At 39.9% G+C, this 23,978-nt stretch overlaps 1 protein-coding gene across 2 annotated transcripts; it reads right to left on the bottom strand.

Annotated features, from left to right (window-relative positions):
* Positions 1 to 1,518: 1,518 nt before the first annotated feature.
* Positions 1,519 to 23,297, bottom strand: Map3k8 (mitogen-activated protein kinase kinase kinase 8). Of its 2 annotated transcripts, none has more exons than XM_027928621.2 (8): positions 22,898 to 23,297; positions 18,676 to 19,034; positions 12,870 to 13,037; positions 11,111 to 11,372; positions 9,938 to 10,044; positions 4,582 to 4,734; positions 3,659 to 3,905; positions 1,519 to 2,641 (listed from the first exon to the last, which is right to left on the bottom strand). In XM_027928621.2, exons 2-8 carry the CDS (start codon positions 19,009 to 19,011, stop codon positions 2,511 to 2,513), a joined length of 1,404 nt encoding a protein of 467 aa, XP_027784422.1. In that variant the 5' UTR covers positions 19,012 to 19,034; positions 22,898 to 23,297; the 3' UTR covers positions 1,519 to 2,510. The 2 variants fall into 2 exon arrangements, with proteins under 2 accessions (XP_027784422.1, XP_027784423.2); XM_027928622.2 differs by lacking the exon at positions 22,898 to 23,297 and adding an exon at positions 22,512 to 22,874.
* Positions 23,298 to 23,978: the final 681 nt, after the last annotated feature.

Below are 23,978 nucleotides of genomic sequence, written 5' to 3'. Positions count from 1 at the left end.
AAAAAAATATATATATATATATATATATATATATATATATATATATATATATATATTAGTTGTTGACCTTTTATTTATTTATTTATTTATTTTTAAATTTATATGGTGCTGAGAATCGAACCCAGTGCCTCACACATGCCAGGTAAGTGTGCTACCACTGAGCCCCAGCCCCAGCCCCCATCTCTGTCTCTTTACTTGCTTTGTGATCTTGAGCTTAAAGTTGCCTCACTATGCTTCAATTTTCCTCCCTGGGGGGGAAAAAAAATGAGTAAGAGCTGGGTGCTGTGGCGCATGCCTGTAGTCCCAGTGGCTCGGGAGGCTGAGGCAGAAGAATCACAAGTTCAAAGCCAGCCTCAGCAACTTAGCAAGATCTTAAGCAACTCAGCAAGACCCTGTCTCTAAATAAAATGTTAAAAAAGGGCTGGGGATGTGGCTTAGTGGTTAAGCCCCCGCAAATGCCCAGGTGTTAAAAGCTTGGCTGCCAGCCTATGGTGCTATTGAGAAATGGCATAAATCTTTAGGAATTGAGCCTCATGGACAGGAAATTAGGCCACTGGAGGCGTCCTCTTGAAGGAGATATTAGGACCCCCAGCCCTCCTCGCTTTCTCTTTCCCTTTTGCTTCTCAGCTATCATGAGGTAAGCAGCTTCCTCTGTTACACGTTCCTGCCATGATGTGCTGCTCATCACAGACCCAAAGATAACAGGGCCAAGGGACCGTGGTCTGAAACCTCTGAAATCATAAGCCAGAATAAAACTTTGCTCCTTATAAGATGATTATCTCAAGGGGGCACGGGGGAAAGAAAGATGGTGGAATGAGATGGACATCATTACCCTAGGTACATGTATGATTGACTGCACATATGGTGAGACACTACATTGTGTACATCCAGAGAAATGAAAAGTTGTGTTGCAATTGTGTACAATGAATCAAAATGCCTTCTTCTGTCATATATACCTAATTAGAATAAATAAATAAATAGACTTTTTAAAATCACAGAAAAAAAGGTGATTATCTCAGGTATTTTGTCACAGTGACAGAAAACTGATTAATGCATAAGGGATGGCATTTTTTTACTTAATACATGAAAGAGTCTTGAATTCTATTCACTCAGTGAATGAAAGATAGTATTCCCATTCAACAATTTTCATTAGATTTGGTGTGTCTTAAATTTGCCTTACACAAAGACAAGTCAGTTATTAATTTGAAAATATTAATAAGTAAAGAACATGAAAGCCTCCATTCATGGGAAATATAAACGTATAAAAACAAAATACAAAACAGGACCCCACTTACCATAACCAGTGGTTTATGATTTTTTTTTTTTTTTGTACTTCAACATATCAGAGGATAAAACACATGTCAGTTGACAACAATGGTTTTAGAGAGCATCAATGGAAAAAGAGTATACAATTTGCAAAACTACTAGGTATTTTTTTGCCTTCTTAATTCTCCTTCAACATATATCCCAAACTTATGACCCATCCCGACCCAGTCAAGAAGCACACTTTTATAATAATTAAGACAAAATATTAAATTTATTCAGTTGATTTGATCAGTCACATTGGACAAAAATGTTGGGTTTCCTTTGCATAATGTAAAAACATATTTTAAGTAGGAATACTTACATACTTTACAATGCTACAAATATGTACATATATGAAAAATTCATGAAGGCATTTGATATAAAACATACACAGTATGCTATTTTCATATACAAATGCTTTAAAGAAAATACTCAGAAGAATTACAAAAGTAGTAGTATCACCAAGAATTTACAAATGTTTCCATTTTCTTAAAGGTCACATTTCTCATCCTTTGGGATGTACAGAGATTATGTGGTTTACACAGTTTTATCCACATTCAAAACATCATGTTTCAAATGCTTTAAGCATAGCATGTACAGTACAAAGTGTTTCCATAGGAACATAAAAGAGACTCACTAGTGGCCTGCTGTCTGATGGCTCCTAAGTAAACAGCCATTTTTAAGGCACTAGTTAAGCTTATTGCTACAATAGTCAAGTTATTCTATTCACCCAAAATATAATGTATTCAATTGATACTTGAATCTACCAACAAAGAATTATCCTACTATATACACCAATATATACAACACAACTATTCTGAGTTAAATGAAGATCCCACATTTAAATAAGAACCAAGAATAGTAATTTTAGGCTAGTCTCCTCATGATTGGTATTTTTAAAATTTCAAGCAAAATGCACATTGAATGAAACCAGTCACCAGAAATGATCCTTCTATCAATTCTTCCCTTTCTTCCTTTAATTCCCGCCACATGAATAATGAGAACCTTGAGACCTGGCATATACCAGAGTAGCTTCACAAATCAAATCCACAGGGGGCCACTTGGAGTCCCATTCATATGTATGTCACTGGAATCCCCACTGCTTGCTTTTAATAAAGGGAATCCAGAGCCACTCTGTAGAGTCTGCAGAACCAAAGTCCAGGAGATAAAGGCCGTCTTTAGTTGAGGGCAAATAGTGCCATCCATCAGCCATATTCCAGTGTTGGTGGGCCCCGAACAAGATTGAAGTAGCCAGCCAGGGCACCAAGGTCTATGTAGAGAGAACGCTGTCTCTTGAGCATCTCAGATTCCTCAGTGCTTCCTGTGCATGAAGAATCTGAAAAGGGAAACATTGCAAAAACACAATAAAATACAAGGGGCCATGTGAAATAACAATGTATATTCCTTCTGCAAAGAAATGATCCTTTGGAGCCTACTCAAACAGGGTCCAAGCTCTGGTTTTGTTACAGATAGCCCTCTAAATACACCATGGGCTAATTAATGGATCATGACAGAGACCAAAGAGTTCAAACAGGAGTTAATGATGACAAGAAATTTGTTAGAAATCCTGGCACATTTTACAACAATCCAGATGATTTTCTTTAAATACAGAAAAAAAACAGACAAAAAGCAGAGAAATGGAAACAAGCATTCCAGACTTGACATCTGGGTTTGGGCCTCAATGGACTATGAATGCCACAGATTAATAAAAATGAAAGTCCCTCTCTGTGCATATCCAGTCTCCTGGAATGCATAATGACTTTCCTAGATGGAAACAATTCAGAGCTGACAAAGAGAGTTTAAGCACAGAAAGACAAAAATGCAAGTTGACTTCAAACTCAGTATTTTATCTGTTCAGAGCAAAGCAGTGCCAGGAGGCTTCTAACCCAGGATGGGATGGACTTACCCTAATTAAGTTAAACATAACCTGCACTCACAGCAAAGCTGTTGTGCTCTATTTGTTTTTAATACCAAATAATAGTCTCTGTTGCAAAACAGCAAGTCAGAGGCAATTTTTAATGATTATGTTAGGTAACATTCACTTACACTGAAAAACTGCTATAATTTGATGGTAAATTAGCCAATTTTTTAAAAAATTGCTTTTGTTAATGTTTTTCTTGAATTTCTCAAACAACACATGGTATTCAAGAACAGTGCCAGCCCAGTTGAATTCTTGGGCTCAAGGGATCCTCCTGCCTCAGTCTCTTGAGCAGCTGGGACTACATCTAGGCATGTGTCATTGCACCCTGTCATTCCTCTTTTTTTGGAATACATTCCTGAACTACATCAGAGATCTGACATGAACAGAGAAAGAATGGAGGCCAGAGGCACTGCATGCCACAGGGTGTCCTACCAGCAATATTCTCAGGAAGCTCCAGCTCCTTCCTGCTCAACAGTCTCTTTCGTTCAAAGAGAGCAGAGTCCAGGCTCTGACAGCGTGGCTGATCCTCTCTGGGGGGATTCAGGGCTTCATGTTTTAGCAGGTCTGCTGCTCTTGGACGGTGATTGGGGTTCCTCTCCAGGGCGGCTTCTATCAGCTCTCTCATGCCTGGACTGCAGTCATCAGCTATATCTTCCAAAGGAGGTGCTTGCTTGTGGATCTACCAACAAACCAGTTCTTAGTATCAACGGCAGGGAAACAGACCCTCAACAGGAAATGTGCTCCAGACCCAGAAATTAATCTGCTCCCCACCATACGATTTACAACAAATATGGTTCATACTCTTAAAAGAAGATTCCCTTTAATTTTCTAGGGCACTAAGTTAAACCCATCTTTTGGTTTAATGCTGCAAAAGGTACATGCTAGGTTTGAATAAGCAATGACCACTTCCCATGGATGGCCCAAAGGTCACCATGCAATAATAGGGAAACATTTACTCTCAATAGCAAAATGGGAGTTGCACGTTCCCCTATAAGCCAGGCTGGAGCAAAGACCAATAATCTACCTTTTCTTTAAAAGTAAGAGCATATAAAATTTCCCTGGTTGACAGATTTGTAGTATTTTGACACTATTATGTGGTATTTTATTATTACATATACAGTGCAATAGAATAGCATATAACTTATGCCCAATGGACATTTTGGTATGTTCCCATTAGAAGAGCCATGTTTTCTTTGCAAAATGGAGCTTACTTCCACAGAGGAGGAACCCACAGCTACCTTTCATAAACACTATTTCACCATCACCTCATTCAGGAGTGGGTATTATGGGAGGTAGAACAGTCCCTCCCCATCAGCAGGTGAAACTACCCCCATCCCTGATTGACCCTCACTTACTATATACAGGTAAGAGGGATAGGCTGAGCGGGGGTAGCGCTTCACCCAGGGCGGGGTGCCCGTCTGCATGTGGATAAGCGTGGCTCCCAGACTATAGATGTCTGCCTTCGTGGAATGGCCTCTGCATAGGATCACCTCTGGACTCATGTAAATCTGGAAAAGATGTGGGAAACGTCAGCCTGATTCCTCTCAGTTGTCTGGGTTTCCATTTCTCCAATCCAGTTCTGAAAATTGGCTCATTCACTTTTATCATAGTTTTTGCATGTTTTGTCCTTTCAGAAGACAATGTGATGTCATTGCTGTGTTCCCTTAAGCTAAGGAGTATGTAGCAGACATTCTCTTGGAACTAGGCAGATTTGGATGGATGCATCCCTGCAGTCTGACAAAGAATACCTCCTTCCACAGACAGAACACATGCTTCATCGGACAACAAAGGGCCTAGAATAAAAAAGCCACCTGGGACTCCCACCAATGAGAGTTCTGCAAACACTGATTGGGTATAGTTAATTTTTCTATTAAAACACCAATTCCTTTCATATATATATATTTTTAAACTTTTGGTAGCAGGTATTGAACCCAGGTATTGAACCACCGAGCCACATCCTCAGCCCTTTTTATATCTTATTTAGAGACAAGGTCTTGCTAAGTTACTTAAGGCCTTGTTAAGTTGCTAAGGCTGGCTTTGAACTTGCGATCCTTCTTCCTCAGCCTCTCGAGTTGCTGGGATTACAGGCATGTGACACAGCGCCCAGCCTTCTTTCATATTTAAGTGATACTACAAATATACTTCCTCATCTGTTATTTAGTTGCCAAACCTCTAATTATCAGTAGTGTTAAAAGGTGGCAGAAACTTATAGAATATTAACACCAATTGCTTGGAGGGGAAGAACTTTAAAAAATAAAGTGTAATGCTGCAAAAGGGGTCCTAATGAGTCATTTCTTTTTTTTTCCTTGTGGTGCTTGGAATTGAACCAAGGGCCTTGTGCATGCAAGGTAAGCACTCTACCAACTGAGCTGTATCCCCAGCCCACAGTGAGTCATTTCCATGGACCACCTTTTACTTCCACCTACCATGTAAGCCCAGTGACTGAAAATGAAATGCCTGTCACATTAATGGTGTCTAAATTCTATTTAGTGTAACAGGTAGATACTAAGTAAGTAGGGCTAGTTTTATAAATAATTCTCTAAGAAGTGCTTATTTCTAAACTTTTAAGAGATAAAACCAGAAAAAATTAGTAGCCAATAATCCATGTTTATGGCTAGGTACAGACATAGTAGGTAATATCCTAGGTTTTGATTTAGGTTGAACATCCCTAATCTGAAATCCAAAATTTTAAAGGTTCCAAAATCTGAAGCTTTCTGAGTCCCGAGAAGATGCCACAAGTAGAAAATAATACCCTTGACCTCATATAACTGGTCATGTAACACAAATACACAAGGCATGGTGGCACATGCCTGTAGTTCTAGCTTCTTAGAAAACACGGGCAGGAGGACCAATTAAGCTCACAGATTACAGAACAAGCCAGGACAACATAGTGAGGCCCAACTCAAAACAAAAACAAAAATAACTCCAAACTACAAAAACATAGGCATACTAAAATTATTGTAAAAATTGTCTTCAGCCTCTGTGTATAAGTTGGGCATGAAACATAAGTGAATTTCATATTTTGGTTTGGGTCCCATCCCAAAAGATATCTCATCATGTATATGCAAATGTTGCAAAATTTTAAAAAAAGCCAGGAATCTTAAACATTTGTGGGATTTAGTATTTTGAATGAGGAATAATAAAGCTATTATTTAGATTTAAAAAGTTTGATGCTGTCTGTCATGTGAATATGGAGAAAAGGGTAATGTTCCCAGAATACATCTCTGAATAAGTAAGTAGAGAACAAGCTTACAAAAACTGGGGAAATTGCCCAGTTTCCCCTTCCCAGCCTCAACTTCGTCCTAAAATACACTTCCAGGCTGACTTCCTTTCACTCTCAGCAAACATGCTAAACTGAGTTCTCTGTTCACAAACTTTCTCTGCAACAAAGACAGAGTATTTAGATACTGAATGGAGTGGGCGTTCATATCAATAGAGGAGATCCATCTCCTTCAGCCCCCCTCAAGGTAAAGTAAGGATTAAGCCAATTGTATATTTGGTATAACCAACTGTGGCCATGCACAAGTGGCTTTGCAGACTCTATGTGACTGCACACCGAGGGTGCATCTGGCAATGGCAGCATAGGGTACAGCCTGGTGACCTGGATGCTGGCCCTCAGATAGATACTTAGAACTTCATGGCTCAGATGAAGTTTATATCATATAAAGTGAAACTAAAAAAAAATACATGCAGATGGACCCTTTATATGTTTTATATGGTTATAATACAATGCTCTGAATATGAATGCTGAGAGCGAGAGACAGACAGAAAGACAGAAATCCAACACAGATGACTGATATTTGTAAGCTATTATGGTTAGGGATCAGAAGTCATCTGGCTGTGCAATAGCCATGTAACTAAGTTCTAAAGGAAAGCAAATCCATTATATGCGTACAGTTGACTTTGACTAAATATATCTCATTTGTTATGAGGAATAAAAGCAAGTTTATTGAAAGGATTCATTGATGACTTTACGAAATTTATCACACTCCCTATTAGCAAATTTTAGTCTGTGAACACTGCACAGATAGTAAATGCAGGTTGATTAAAAGAGAGTTTATAAACACCAAAGCCAGTTTTGCACTTCACATAAAGTAGTTTGCATTAGCTAAAAATACTTGTCTAAACACTATTCAGTGGTGAAGTCTGCTATTATGTCATATCCAAGTATCCTTCGAGAATCCCAGAGAAGACACATCTTTCTCTAGCATTGCAAAATGTTCAATTTGACTGCATTGCCAGGAAGCAAAAGGTATTTTCCATCTCTAATACCATAAATAGTTTCTCATACTAGCTCCAGGAAAAAGGGTGGAATGTCACATATCTGAACTCCTAAGTAATGCCAAAATATGCTGCAACATTTTCCAAAGAAAACATGTCATAAGCATCAAGTCATATTAGATTTTGCTCTGGCAAAGTACTCTTAAGAACTGAGTACTAAACATAGTTGTTGTTTTTTAACACTCTACAGTTTCTCTTCTGAATATTATTCTGCTCAAAGATGATGATCAAGAAATTTCTCTCATGTCATGCAAAACAAGGCATGTTAGCAAAACAAGGGTATCTTCACTGCCCAGGGAGTCTTTGCTTTGGGAGAGTTAAGAAGAGCATAACAGAATCTCAGTTTGGAAGCAAGATTTTTTTTTTTTTTCCCCTCATTGCAATTCAGTAGCTACACTATGGGCTGTCATCTGGTTCAACAGTAAGACTGACATGGTAAACTTGAAGCAAACATGTAGCCAAGGACTCTCTCCACTTCCAGTGGCCACTATGGGTGTGGGAAGTTCATGGCAGCAGGAGTAGCCAAGAGGCAGCTTTACCTTTCCCAGGTGCATGGCTCTGTTCCCATCACATCCTATTGTTAACTCAGCTGCTGATCTCTTAATAATTCATGTGAATCTCAAAGAGATCCTTCTGGAGGAGGGAGGGATGGGGAAAGGTTGATCACTGAGAGCTCAGTTGTTATTAGATATAAGCAAAAAGTTCTGGTGTGCTATTTGTGACTATAGGTAGTGATTGTGTATTGTCTCTCTTGAAATGCAAGAAGAAGGATTTTGAATGTTTTCACCATAAAGAAGCAATATAAGTTTGAGGAGAGAGATGTTTAAACTGATATATATGTGTATTGAAACATCACAGGGTAACTCATCAATATGTACAATTTATGTCTTTATGTATGCAGTTAAAAAATAAATGTAATTAGGCACCACATGATATGGTACGTGCCTGTAGTTTCAGCTACTCAGGAGGTTGAGGCAGAAGGATTCCCAAGTCTGAGGCTAGCCTGGGCAATTTAGTAAGACCTTGTCTTAAAAAATTAAACTAGAAAAAGGGCTGGAAATATAGCCCAGTGGTAGAGCACCCCTGGGTTCAATCCCCAGTACTGCAAAAATAAATAAATAAATTTAGTTAGACAATAAAATAATATGTTAGAATAACTTTCTAAAAAGTAAATCAATTAATCTAATTAACTATACAGTGGGGACCAAGAAGTATCACCAAGGGCACATGCTTGCTGGTGTCCGTAACAGTCTGTCACATGCCAGACCCTCAGTAGACACTGGCTATAGTCAACCACTCAGCCTAATGATGGGAATGTAAAATATATTATTTGAAAGCCCATAAATGTTTGCCCCAGAAACTCATTTAGATTCACAGATGAGTTAAATACTATAACTATTTTATATCTTCAAATGAGATGTGTTTGTGCTAATGACTTCAGATTTATTATAAGACACCTAGAATGAGAAATAGGGCTTTGTAGGAAGTTCTCAATAAATAGTAATGATCATGGTAATTAAGACCATAATTGAAACAAAACATAATGGTATTAGTTATATTAGTAGTACATTTTAGCAATATATTTATTATATTAAATGGGCTATATGTGTTATTCAGTGGTAGAGTGCTTGCCTAGTTTGTTTGAGGCCCAAGGTTCATTACCTAATACTGAAAAAAAAAATTACACAGTAGGTAGACTTTTGGCTTAAAGAAAGAACAGAATTCAAGTCTGAGACCTGTTAGTAGCTAAACAACTTCAGGTATTTTATTTTAATCTCTTCAAGTTTATTTCCTTATAGTATAATAATAGTATTAGCTATGATAACACTATTACCAATAATAGAGTTGTCAGAATTAAATAACATAATTCATTTACAGTGTTAAACCTATTTTTACAAAGTTAACTATAATTCCATAATTGCTTTTAAAGCTGAATTGTGGACGTGCAAGCTGACTTTCTCTTATCTGAAATACTTAGGACTAGAAGCATTTCAGATTTGGGAGTTTTTTGGATTTGGGAGTAGTTGTATAAACTTTACCAGTTGAACATCCCTAATCTCTGGATTTTTCAGGTTAGGATGAGGATTGCTCAACTGGTAATCTATTTTGGCATTAGATAATTTCTAAGTGTTTTATATATATACACACACACACACACACACACACACACACACACACACAAATATATAGGTGTACATGCATAATATTATATGATAAATATTATAATGTATTATAAATAGTAGAGAATAAAGAATTAAAATTAAAGTGTCAAATTTAAAACTTGGTACAAAACAAGTGACCATTAAATTTGTTCCAATGACAATGACTTTCATGTAATGCTTTTCATCTCCTTCTTTGTCCTTTCTCACAGTAATTCTAGAATACATTTTTTTCTCAAGATACTAAATATTTTCATATGAATATAATTACCTCTGTTCCTCGCAGATCCTTAGGGAAATAGATATCTTCAGTCATCTGAACGCTTAGGCCAAAATCCACCAACACAGCTTTTGTGGACATGAAAACAATGTTGCTAGCTATAATGAGAAGAAAAAACTTTAGCACAAAATTGTTTATATATCCTATGTATATAAAATGAAACCATTATCTAAAATAAAAATGAGTCTCAAATCAGAGCAGACTGAAACGTTTTCTCTAATGAGAGGGCATATTATGTTTAAAAGAGGAAGATGAACCTTGATAAGAGTTTAGGTGAAAATCACTTCAAATCTGTCAAGAATTAAGCCAATGCTGGCATAGATGATTATAGCCATGAATAATGCTCAAGAGCTTGAGTTTCAAATTTTAAGATATCAGCATACTATTATCAAGTCACTTTTTTAAAACTGGAAGTACAATATCCTTCTTTTTTTTTTTTTTTTTCAGTAAAAAACTGTGCTAGTCCAACTTAGCATTAGGTATTTTTTTTTTAATATTTTTTTAAATTTGTAGATGGACATAATACCTTTATTTTATTTATTTATTTTTATGTGGTGCTGAGGATCAAACCCAGTGCCTCACACATGCTAGGCAAGTGCTCTACAACTGAGCTTCAACCCCAGCCCAACATTAGGTATTAAAGGTTTATAATGGGTTTCTTCTTTATTTCCTCACCATATCTTAATTCTAGAAAAGGGTCAGTAAAGCCTGGCTGATTGAATTATTAAATAGTTGGTGCTCAAAATTAAAATTAAAAAGTTACTTTGTTCCTAAATCTCTTGGTTTATGTGTTTAAAGAAGTAACTTTTTTTTTTTTTAATTCTTTCAGTTTTGGGGATCCAGTCCAGTGTCTCAAGCACATTAAGCATGCTCTCTACTACTGAACTCCACCTCCAGCCTTGTTAACAATGGCCAAGGCAGAATATCTAACAGATGTGTGGCTATAATCTTTGAACTGACTGTTGGGTTATCATCCTTTCATCTGACTTTTAAAGTGCTATCAACCCAGCCCAATTCTAAGACCTACCTCAGGTGCAAAGAGAAAGAAGGTGAACTGTGCTGTCTTCCCTGTCACTGAGGCTTCAGGTTAAAGAAAAAAGCCCATTTGCCTCCCACCCCAAGAGTCTGCTTAAGCTAAAATGGTACACAACCCAAGCTACTCACGTTTAATATCATGGTGAATCACTTTCTTCGAGTGTAGAAAATCAAGTCCCTTGAGAACATGCTTTGTCACCCAAATAATTTCAAATTCTCTCATGGGTCCACAGCTCTCCAATTTTTCCAGAACAGACCCACCCTCGCCTGCTTCCATAAAGAGATGGACAGTTTCGCCCCAAAGGATAGCACCATATAATTCAGCGATGTTCTCATGCCGGAAGCAGGCCTGGATTTCCACATCAGATGGTTTAAATTGATCTACGGGGATCTAGAACACAAAAATAGGAACAAGAGTCTACACAACCTGAGAATAATTGAAAAGTATAGAATACTGGTCAACCAACAAACCAGAGTGCAATAAATAAACTCAAAGCTACTTTGAACTGTATGAAAAGGTATGTCCACCTTAAAGTAATGTTTACCTCTGATCTGCCTCTACATTATATCAGCTCTCGGTATAAATTTCAAAGTACTCTAGTGAATCTTTAAGAAGGAACAAATGAGGATAACATATTGTTGGTCCTTTAACTATGATAAGAGATTGAAACATAATATTCAGCAATTCGTTTTTATTTTATTTTTTGTTAAATCCATATTTTGAGTATTGGGTCTGGGGATCTAGCTCAGCAGTAGAGCACTTGCCTAGCATGCATGAGGCCCTGGGTCTGATTCCCAACACCACGGGAAAAAAAAATGAGTGTACTTTATTTGATCACACTTAAAAGTCCATTTAAAACAAACAAACCAGACATATATAACAGTGTAAAGATAGTGAAATGTCAAACTCAATGAACTATCAACTGAACACATAAATGAAATCCCCATCTAAATATAAACACAGAACTCTACCAGCAAACCAGAAATCCCCTCTTTGACTTTTCCAGTCACCATTCTACAAGGGTTCCCCACTATCCTGGTATCAAGCAGCATGGATTTGTTTTGCCTGTTTCTGTCCTTTATATTAAGAGAAATCTCATTTAATGGATCTTATTTTGTGTCTGTCTGCTTGGGCTCAACGTGATGTTTTTGAGAGGCATCCATCTTATTTTATTTCTAAATCATTTATTCTCTTTGTAGGACAGTATTCCAGAGTATAACTATTCTATCTGTCAACATTGGGAAAGTTTCCAGTTTGGGACTCTTACAAATAGTACTCATATGAACATGCTAGAACTTAGTTCTAGCTTTTTAATGACCACATGCACATGCTTCTGTTGGGTGTACCTACAGGAGTGGAATTATTGAGTCACATGATGTGTGAATGCTCAGCTCAGGTAGATTCTGCTAAACACTGTTCCCAGGTAGCAGCACCTTGGCAGTTATTACTAATAAGAAGAGATCGGGTCTTTTCAGTATGTGGTATATTTAAATTCAGCCCTTTAAATCTGAAGCCCTGAAAAGCCTTCTGCTTTCCTAGTCTGCTTCTCTGCCTAGCCCCCTTGTTTGTGGACAGGATCAAAGGAGCTACACACAGATTCCTCTTTCAGTGCAGGAGAGCTGGCCTTCACTTCCCTTTAAGGGAGGTGATGCTGTCCAAGCTGTTACTAAATATACCAACACATTCCTTTAATTTGATTAAAATCAACCAGGCACCTATGCAGACATTCAGGGGCTGAATGGTACCAGGTAGAAAGAAAATCCAGAAAAACAAATGCCTTGGGGTAAGATACACCTAGATAAATCCAGTGTAAGGGTAAGAAACTTGGATCAATACAATTTTTTTTTTAAACTCATAATGTCAAACATGCTATATGAATGTACATACCAGTTTACACGCCATTCTTTTCTTGGTCTTCATATCTTGTGCTAAGTACACTTTTCCAAAAGCCCCCCGAGGAATGAAATCGGAGCCTATGTTCCTATAAGTCAACTTCCAAGGGATGAGGAGAACATCAGAGTCTATTTGGTAGCGCCCATTCTGGGGAGTGATTACCTATAAGAAAATAAACATGCAGCAGGTTGAGAATCTCAGCAAGGTTGTCCACCCAATAAAAGCTGGTTATTTTAGAAGCATTCTTACACACTGCATTTAAAATTAATGGTGCCTTGTGTAACCCTAACATTGTACAGAGACTATATTTAGAACTTGAGCAAGACAGAGAAAGCATGTAAGAGAGACAGAGATCCCTGGTCGGACCTAGTCACATTTCCATCTATGCATGAGTGATTAATTGTCAAATAGAACTTCAAAATTATTTATCTAAGGAGGATGACCCAAAGGCGGAATATGAAGATCGCCACCGTGCCTGCACATTGACTTGTTTCTATTAAAATGTGCTAACCTGTTTGTCTGCATAGCTCTTACTCACACATGATGCATAGAGAGAGCGTGGAAATTACCTGAGGATCATGGAGGATTTTGGAAAACAATATGTGATGCCAGAGCAATGACTTAACCATGCCACATAAATAAACTCAGGGAAGGGTCATTTCTCATCCACCTACTCATTTAATATCTATTGCATGCCTAATGTGTGCCCAGCACTGGAATTGGCGCTCAAGAGGCAACCATGAGTGAGAGATAGATGATGCCTGACCTCAGCGGGTTTGAGACCAAGCAAACACTTAGAACCGGTTTTCAAAACTAGTGGATGCAAAGAAAAACATAAATAAATAAAAACAAAATTAGTCAACTCAAAAATTAAGAGCTAATAGCAATGAGGCTGACGAGGCTGTGGGCATTTGCAAAAAAGAGCTCAACAAACTGGACATTTAAGCTCTGTGGGTTTTACAGGGTAGAAAGTATATCTCACCTTTTAAAGAGAAAAAAATGAAAAGATAACAATTAAAATGAACACAAATTAACATGGTAATCCATGGGAAACATGACCAGGAAGACATATCAAGAATGTCTACAGTGTTCTTTCAAGGGATAGGTAGGTAGTCTCAAAAAATTAGTTTTTCCTAAATACAACAAGCAATATTATGGCTTCAGATTATTAATTCAGGAATTTCTGAAACTATCTAAGACATTATACTGTATCAAGTACAGAAGCACCTGAAGGCGGACATAAAAAACTGCCATATCTACTCTACAGGGCAGGAATGAGCACCTGACCCAGCTGCAGATGGCTGGGATTCCTCACTCATCACTGTTTCAGGCACAGTTCTAGAAACCAGAAGGGTTGTTCCCTCAGCCTCCATGATAGCTCATTTTAGCTATATCAAGGAATGAAGCAGAGAATAACCCTGAGAAATGCAAAATCACTAAACCTAAAAATCAGACATTTACTGAGTGCTTCTGCTTGTATGGGACCCTGTGCAGGGCCCTGGAGGAAATATGACTAGGTACAGACCACAGTCTTGCCTTGTTTGAAACATGACCTCTTTTCTTCAAGTGTCGCCTGTAGTTGCTAGAGGCCTCTTTGCAGCATGCTGAGGATATGGTGCACATGTAGACAGAATTATACTCAGTACTCAACTGAACTTCATTTGTGGCCCTTTCTTGATGGCAAATATTAATAGACCCAATTTCACTGCACCCTCCAGAATTTCAGGGCTTAACTAACCTTCATGAAAGTTTTACTTTTGTCCCAAATAATTTTGCTATGACCCGGTTTCACCCTCTTATTCTGTTCAAGAGGATAAGGACATTAATGGCATTGGATTATTGAGTGCTAATTATGGACCAGGCAGTATACTCAGTACTTTAATACATCATCTCATCAAAGTCTACAATGGCCCTCTGAGGCAAGTACTATTTTTATCTCCATTTCATAGATGAGGAAACTGACTTCAAGAGGTTAAATTAATCTACCAGTCAGTTCCAGAGACAGGATTCAAACTCACCTCTGTCTTAACCCCAAAGCCATAGCTCCCATTGTCTGCCTAGGAGCCTTTTGTGTTCTAGAAGGCTTCCATTAAAGCTGAGCTATGATGCAAACCCAGTTATTAAAAGCCTACCTTTACTTGTCACTGAGCACATTTTAGTCTTCTCCTCTGCAAGTCTCTTCAACCCTAGTTTACCCACTTTTGTGTCTTAAGGGCCCTGCTCTGAATGTCCTAAGTTCCCCATGGTTACTTTGATGACAGGCTCTGAACTTGTGATGTACAAATGCTGACCAATGGACAGTTCTGCAAAGTTCCTGGTTCTTTCCCTATTGGGATTTGAGATTTTCTTTTATTTATTTATTTATTTATTTATTTATTTATTTATTTTCCTTCTTTCTAGAGGTCCCACCAAAGAATCTTATGGAACTCCATGCTGTTTATCTCTGCCAATTCTTCAACTTGCCAAGTGCAAACATTACATCTTCAAATGTAAACACTATGATCCTGCTTTCTATTTCCTCATCTAGATAATAATCTATCCTAAACAATATTGGGTCCAGGAAGAGCACTTGAAAAAATTTCTTAAGTATTTTAGTAAGAAAAAATTCTGTAAATGACTACATGATGTAAACTTGGGTTACAGTCACAGAAACAGATTATCTAGAACAAAGGCAAAGCTAGCTGTGTCCTACTCTGCTGGTCACAAAACACATGGAGCCTTCACACTCAAGTTCTGGGCTGTAAGACAGGTGCAGGGGTGTGAGTTCAGAGGCCACTACAGATGCTGAGGCAAGTTAACACTATAACACATGAGGAGGATTTTTGAACCCAGAGAAACTCCGACTCCATGACTAACCCCCAGGGAACATCACCTTTGAATTCTTTGGAGCCCTTCAGCTCCACACATAACCACGAGGAAAGAGTTGAGTGTTTGAAACCCATTTTGGGTTATCTATCCCTGGATCAAGTCATAAGACAGCCTAGGTTATTAAAAAACAAAAGAAAACTTGTAGCGTTCTAACACAAAACAATTGCTAGTTTAGTCTCCTGAAGTTCCTTTCCTACATCTCACTGGATGTCAGTGGAACCTTTAACAAATATTATTTTTAGGAAAATAGCACACATACATGCACACACACACAGAGTACCATTCAACATGCCTATGCTTCAGGTTATTTTTATAACTCTTGGTACTCCACCCTGCCTAATTAACTCTGCAGCGTTGTGGTTGTTGGCTGCCTGAACACACCTGGTCTCTGTGCCTCCAGGCCTTTGCACATGCTGTGCCCTTCTTCATCCACAACACTCCCCACCTCATCTGGCTGACCCCATGCTTCAGACCTTGGCTTAGGTACCAATTCTTCTTGGAAGCCTGTGCTGTCATTCTCTCTTCCCCTTCCCATACTTGTGTCTCTGTGTGGTGTTCTGCTGAAGCATTCCCAGAACAACAGGGGCGTAGTTGTATTGGGAAGTGGCACACTGTTTTAAAATTACCTACTCACTTGTTTCCTGCATGCACCAGGCAGTAAACTTCCAGTCTACTCAAAGTTCTGTATGTAGCTTCTGGAAAAGAACCTGATATACTATGGATGTCCCAACTATAGCTAGCAAATCAACCGGTGAATATTGCAATCAAAGTTGTCCACCCCTATAATACAAAGGGATGGACATACAGGTACAATTTATAGATAGATTTTACCTTGGAACCAATCTAGATGGTAGATAATTTCCTACCCTGTTCCATCCCCACCCCCAAAAAAGACATTCTTAATTTGTAGAACCACTACTAAATTATGGTTGACTCTTTAAATGGAAAACAGCAAATAAAGCCCACAAGTGTAAAGTTTTGATAGAGTAGTGGATGGAGATTGATGAGAAGAAAAAGATCTGGTATATCAGCTGGGTCCACAGGAAGCACAAGGCTAGAAGGAAAGGAAGTTAAAAGCAACCCTCTGTCTCACAGTGGCTGAGATCAGAGGTGACAAGTCCCAATGCCTAGGCCATTACTGATGAAGTAGGTTACCACCAGTCACAGAGGTGGAGACAATCTTTATGTCAGTGACAGCAAAGTCAATTGTAGCCCCCCAGACCCACTGACCACTGGCCTGGTGAGACTTGATCCACATTCCTGTGCATTTTGAGGTCCTTCTCTTATTCCATTCTGTTTTTCAGACTTCTTGTTTTTGCCCATTGTTGATCATTTTTGAAATAAAAATATTGTGAAAGCTTTCAAGATCCCTACCTTTATGGTAATGTCCTATTTTAAAATTTTTCTTTAGTATGCATTTGTTCCTTTATAGAGCATAGGCCCCTGGTCAGAGAATGACAACATTTTACTTTTACTCTTTGTTTATGAAATTTTCACTTCCTTTGAATGGCTTAGTTTGTCACCTCTTCTGTCTTAGCTTTCCTGGCCTCACTCCTAAAAACTTTCAGGAGGCTATTTCTTTGTATTCCTTGTAACTTTCATGAATTCTTTTCTATACATGCCCCATCTCTCCAACAGCCTGATGGGCCAGGGGAATGGCTGATCATACCTAATTCTTTATATGTTTACTAGCAAGGGCAATTTGCTTATTCTGAAGGTTTTCATTTAACAAATAGGTAAAAAAAAAAAAAATCAAACATAAAAAGTCTGTTCATCATTATACACATTTATATTATTAAAATCAGTCATTGCTCCCAGTTCAAATTATTACTTCCTATTTATAAAAGCAAGTAATACTCTGAAAGCAAAGGAATTAGTGAACTATAAAATGCATTTTATATCCAGTATATCCAGACCAAAGGAAGCCACACAATAATGCAAAATATAATCTTGCTCCACATTCACCTGAACATAATTGGCTTCTAACAAAACAACACAACATAGTTGACCTAAATTACTGTGTTGTTTTTCATTAAATAGTAGCAGACTGTATGCTCATTTATTCCCTCAGCATTGGCCGTTCTGCCATTCAGATATACTAAAGGAAAGAGAGTCACTTTCATCAATAAGCAGGTTTTGCAAGCTACCACCTACTGTTTTGCAAACTGTTCTTTTTTTAAAAAACTAGATCACCTTTAAACAGCACCCACGTTCACCTCTAACATACTAAAAGCCTGGCAGAAAGCCAGTTACACCTAAACATGTCACCTGATGGAACTATTGTGGCAACAAAGTGTTGTCACAATATTTTGGATTATTTGCATACTTGGGATGACTACACAAATACATCATCTGTCTTTCAGGCTGGCGATTGCAGAGTTGATCTGTGGGTAGCTATCTGCTACTTACAAACTAGGTTTCTGCAAGAACTGAATTTAGCCAATATTAGTGTATTATAACACTTCACAATGTGGTAAGAGAAGAACAACTAAATCAGCCTTTAAAAGTATTAAGACAAAGAGTTTATTCACCTCTCAACTGAAGGAGTCTCATTAAACCTCTCTTCTGGGTAAATGATGAATGAACTTTTTAATAATTTTTTTTTAATAAATGCATTATTAAGGACTGGAGGAATAGTAAAATAGCACTTTCCTAGCATGTGGGAGGCCTTGTTCCATCCCCACTCCCCAAAAAAGACATTCTTAATTTTTAGAGCCATTACTAAATTTTTTTTATGATTGACTCTTTAAGTGGAAATTTTCACGAAGACCTTTTTTTGCATTTTTAACATGGAGGTTATTCTTACCAGTAATTGCATTCAAAAACCACACCTGGCAGACAGTGTAAACCAAGTTCAAATGCCACTCTGCATTAAATGAAGCCACACTAGTAAAGCGGACACACAGCACTCAACTGATCAGAAAAAACATACCATATTTAATAAAATTCCAGATTCTTGTGGTCGGTGTCCATAAAAATGCTTTGAGGTATTTGATATATGGTTTGCAAAAGCAAGCAAATCCTCCACGGTTCCATATCTGACGGATGACAACAAAGGCACCTCTTGGCCACTAAGCAGCAGAGAGTCCGAACGCTCCTCGTTTTGATTACTATCTTGACACATGGTCCTTAGACTGGGTTTGTAAACCGCTGGCTCTTCACTTGTATAAAGATTTTCCATGATGTCTATTACATCTGATACATTTAAGTGTTTAATTAGTAAATCAATTTCTTCTTTATTGTCACTTCCAGTGCTCATGTACTCCATTACTGTGGTGCCTTCTGGAGAGTCTACAAAAAAAACCCCACAAAACACTTAGTTTACTATTGATATTTGCATTCGAAACCAATGGGAATCTGAATTGAAAGTACTGTGACCAGGCTTCTCCCCACCTTTGTTCATAATGAGGGCTCTCTATCAACAGTGTGTGTGAATTCAAGTGGACAGGCAGTGTCAGTTGAAAGAGACCTTAGATAATCTTTCATGCAGCTAGCTTTGCAAAGGGAAACCTGAGATCCACAGATTCTGCTGGTTACTCACTGTGGCATCAGCTACTGAAAATGAACTTCACTAAACATAAATAGGAATTAAACAGCAGCTCAGAACTCTTTAGTCCTGAGGTTCCCTGCTCCTTACAGTTTCCAACTTCACACAGCCCAAGTGTACCCCAAAGTAGTATCTCCCTGCAAGAATCACTGTGTCTTTTATGCTTATAGTAACTTCAACGAAAAAAGAACTACTTGACAAAATTCAGGAACTAACTTACAAATAAAAGCCAAGTCGAAAACCCAAAAAAAGTAAAACAGATTTTAATCCAGGCAAATGTGATGTTGATAGGTCAAGTTTTCAGTAAAATTCTTACACAAACAAGTTTAAAAGCTCATTAGAAGGGGGATGGGACCTCAGATCCTAGTTCTGCCAGGGGTAAGTATGAGAAAGGAGACAATTTGTCTAATCTGTGATACAGCTCTCCCCTTCTGTAATAGTATAAAGCAAACATACTGCGAGTCCCAGAAGGTTAATCTAATATCTAAACCAATGACCTTCTAGAAGTTGTAGCAGCAGAAATAAGCCAAGAAAGCCCAATCTATCATAAGCAAACCACAGGTTAAGATCAACTGACTACCTCAGACAAAGCTGGATTTCAGTTCTTTTATGCAATCAGGTGCAACAACTTGGGAATGCGTAGATGAGAAAAAGAATGCAAAGCAAGGATAAAAGAGAAGCTGTTCCTGTGGATGTTAGAACAACTCAACCCCATTCTCAAAGTGAAAACAACAGGATCCAAAAGATCTAAGCAAACTTTGAAGCTGTCTGTCTGCTTAAACCACAGCATTCCTGAAAGTAGGGCCTCTTTCTCAGAGATGTTTCTGCCCTGGTATAGCTCAGTGGTAGAGTGCTTGCCTACCATTCAGGAGGTCCTAGATTCCATACCAAACACCAAAAAAGAAAAGGAAAAAAAAAAAGCACAAGAATTAATACACACAGCACTACCAACGCTATGTATCTCGATCAACCTGGAGGTTCAGTTCAAAGCTTTAGGAAATGCTCTACCCGTGGCCACTGCATGCATGACCCAGCCATCCGCTTCTCTCTGAGTGCATTTCATTTTTCAAACAAACCCCACATAATTGAGTATCATCAGTTTCTTACCATCCTGCAGTCTAATATTCCTCTAGACTCAGGCAACTTGGAGTCAAACCTTAGCCTGCCTGATGTTAAACAAATACCTTAATCTCTCGGTATCTCATTTTCCCCCATCTTAAAATGGAAAGAATACCAGCATCTACTTCCTGAGAATGCTGAGAGCATTAAATCAATTTGTGTGCACATGTCTGGTGCACAGTAAATAAACGGTCATGGGTAGCTGCTTTATGTGTATGAAGAGAGAAGTACGAGTCATAGATCTGGCTTTGCAGATATCGCATTAGCCACCTTTCTTATCAGCAAATGGGATGTGGCTACCTGTTCCGCAGCCTCCTTCGCAGTAAACTTTTGAAGATTACCTAAATTAAGAGTCAAAGAAAAAAAGAAAAAGCAGAAATCTATGAAATGCTTTGATGGTTGCTACCTCCACCCTTAATCTAGAGAACGAGATTGCTCCCTCTCAGAGATGTTGCATGTCTTCCCCCCCCCCAAGAGCTCAGTAGTTTATAAAGACAGATCCAACAGCAAGATCTTGTACATTTTTGAGGGGAGACTGAGATTCAAGTTCTTGGCATCTGTAACGTTATGAAGGGAACTTCTCAGGATAATGGAAGAACATTTGACTTCGGTTTCACTGAGCCATTTAGTTGCAGTTTCTCCTCATAGAATTTACTAGAAAAACAGAAGTAACAACAACAACGGCAACAAACCAGTCTAATTTATGGCCCAACTAGCTGCAAGGATCCAAGCCCCCTGGACTGACTTAAATGGATCACTTGAAAGAAAATAAAGTTCCCAATGCTAAGATGACTTAAGAGAAGAAAAGTCTATATAATTTACTCAGTTGATCTAGAGAGGAAAGACAGCTTTTGGTTTTTAAATCCTGCAGAAAGTCTCAAGCATTTATATGTAAACCAAAGAGGTTACACACACACACACACACACACACACACACACAAACACACACACACAAGCACACCCCTAAACTTTAAGGTGAGGAGAAGAGAGACCTGAAGGGGAGGACAGGAGAGGTGAAGGAGTGTTTGACACTGAGACTTTCCCCAGAGCTTGCTCCATTCCTTAGCAACTTAGGACTCTTGTCACACAAATCTGTGCTCCCTGGCAACTCTGATGACCAGTCATTCCTGCTATACACTCCAGCAAAGACACTGAGTATTTTCTCACCTTAATTAAGCAGACAGTAGGCTAACAGTTTAAGATATGCATGATCACTACACATCTAGACAAAGTACAGATGGTGAATACATTTTAGTTTAGCAATAAAGACTTTTAGCATAAGATGACTGACCTAGATACAGTTAATAATAAAAATCCTCATCAAATTTTGGCTTTCTAATAGAATAAAAATTATGCTAATTTTAGAAATGGAGAGATGGGCAAATACAGTCAAAAGTATGCACTTCAAATTATTTCAGAAATCAGCAATGAAATCAAGAGAAAATACTATTCGTAAACATTAATGTAATGCTCCTGGCTACTGCCACTGACATAAACAAAACTTGAGTGTTTCCTGGCAAGTGTGAATGAAAATGGCCAAGATTGTTAGGCATGAACTTCTGCCTAACAAAAGATGAATACATCTTGTGTTACTTCCCAATTAGAAGATATTTTTCCTGCCAAAATAGTTCTTTGCCCCGCAGGGCACATCTCTTAACTGTATTTTTGTTCTCAAAAAGTCCCAGAATGGTGCATTCCAGCCCTGTATAATCTAAGTCGCTCTTCTTCTAGATACCACAACTATCCTATTTCCCATAAAAGACAAAGCCTTAGGGCCATACGCCAGAGCTGACAGCACACAAACCTCAACCCATCAGAGGGATGAGGGCCTTGACTGGAATTGGAATATACTCTACTTGACAAATGCGTTTCTCTCCCTGTTTTTATCAAGAGCAGCCTTTAATTCCGGTCCAAAATTGTCTTTCAACCTAACACCCCCCGCCCCCACACACACACACAGCACCATCACCACCACCAAACACACACTCCTTTCTACCTGATCCTTAAAGCCAAGGAAGCGTCAAAGGGCTAATAACTTATAAAAGTGCCCATCATTTGAGCGAGTAGCAGAAGGCTCCTCCAGCCGCCAAAGGTGCACTCACCGATTTCAGAAGGGAGAGTGCAGCCGCCCAGGCGGCGTCCCCCGAAGGCGGCGCAGTGACAGCGCGTCCCGGGTTCACAGCTCACTGCCCAGACCCGCACTGCCCAGTAGCCGGGGATCCGGGAAGTAGGAGGAAGGGGGAGGAGCCGCGAGTCCATACCTCGTGAGACCCTTGCGCAAGGTGCTTTCCAGCTGTGCCTGCCTGCAGCTGGCGACCAGCGCAAAGGGCCGAGGCGGAGCTGCACGGGCTCACCGCAACACTCCTAACTCACTTGGCCCCGGACTTCTCCCCTTTGCGGGCAGTACACTCTATTTCTGAGTGTGAACTCCCGGAGCACGCAGGGGAGGCTGCCAAATGGCACCTCGAGCTCCCAAACTCTGGGTTACCTGCGTTCTCCGCGCACTCCCACCCCAGCGCTCCAGCCGGGTTCCCCCGAAGGCTCGGTGCGCAGCTGGTGGCCGGCCTTCCGGAGCCAGGCACACCGGGGCACCGAGGTCCTGCGGCAGGATAGGGAGCCAGGGCGATCGGCCCCCGGAGCGTGGCGTGTCGTCCAGACTTGAGCCGGCGAGTGCGTTCCCGGCGGCCCGTGCTCTCAGGCCGTCCTCGTCGGCCCCTGACTCACGGCGTCTGAGCCAGCCTAGGGGCGGCGCAGCGGACGCCAGCCGCCGCCTCCCCGCCTTTTCCATTTCCCCTTTCTCTCCGTAAACAGAAAGAGACTGCCCGTTTGCCGTGGAAGCCCGAGCCCCCGCGCTGGGAAATTCCGTCCTCTCACCGCCCCCCGTTTGCCCTCGGGGCGCTGGGGCGGAGCCGAAGGCGGGACTAGGGAGGAGCGGAGAGGGGCGCTGGAGTCGTGTCACCTCCAGCAGGGGAGGTGTGTGTGTTGAGGGGAGGGGGGATCTGAGGACAGACTCCACTGGGACCCTGGATAGCAGCCGCAGCCCTAGTGGAACTTAGGCCACACCGATGAGCTTGCTCCCGGACCTGTGAGCAGAGGACGTACTCATGGCAGAGTCGGAAAGGGTGACCGTGTCCTTGCTCAGTCTGAAGGAAGATAGTGTATTCCAGTGTGCTCACGCGCTCTGGCCTGCTCCAGTGTCCCAGGCTGCGGCAGGGAGGATACGCTCTTGTGCGCTCCACGCCCGGAGCAGGGAGTCCAGGCACCTCTTCCTCTCCAGGCCGAACTGCGGGAGGCATGGAGAGCTTCTGGATTTCTCGGAACCAAGTCTATTGGAATACCCGCATTACGGACCGGCTCCGCCCAGATTTCGGCTCAGGGCGGTGATAGTGGTCGCAAGTAGGGACTCTGCTGTAAAGATTTGGGAGAGGCTGCGGCACTGCGAGCCCAGAACCTGGGGTCGAGCACCCAGAAGGAGACCTGTGTACTTGGCCAGCAGAAACTGATTTTGTTATGTATAGTCACTATTAGTACTGGTGGTTCAGGGGTACCACCCCCACTACGAAATGTAC

Source organism: Marmota flaviventris, chromosome 12 (genome assembly GCF_047511675.1).
Source record: "Marmota flaviventris isolate mMarFla1 chromosome 12, mMarFla1.hap1, whole genome shotgun sequence".
In the NCBI taxonomy this organism is placed as follows: Eukaryota; Metazoa; Chordata; class Mammalia; order Rodentia; family Sciuridae; genus Marmota; species Marmota flaviventris.
Note: the sequence above shows the minus strand (reverse complement) of the source record. Positions and strands in the feature narration are given on the sequence as shown.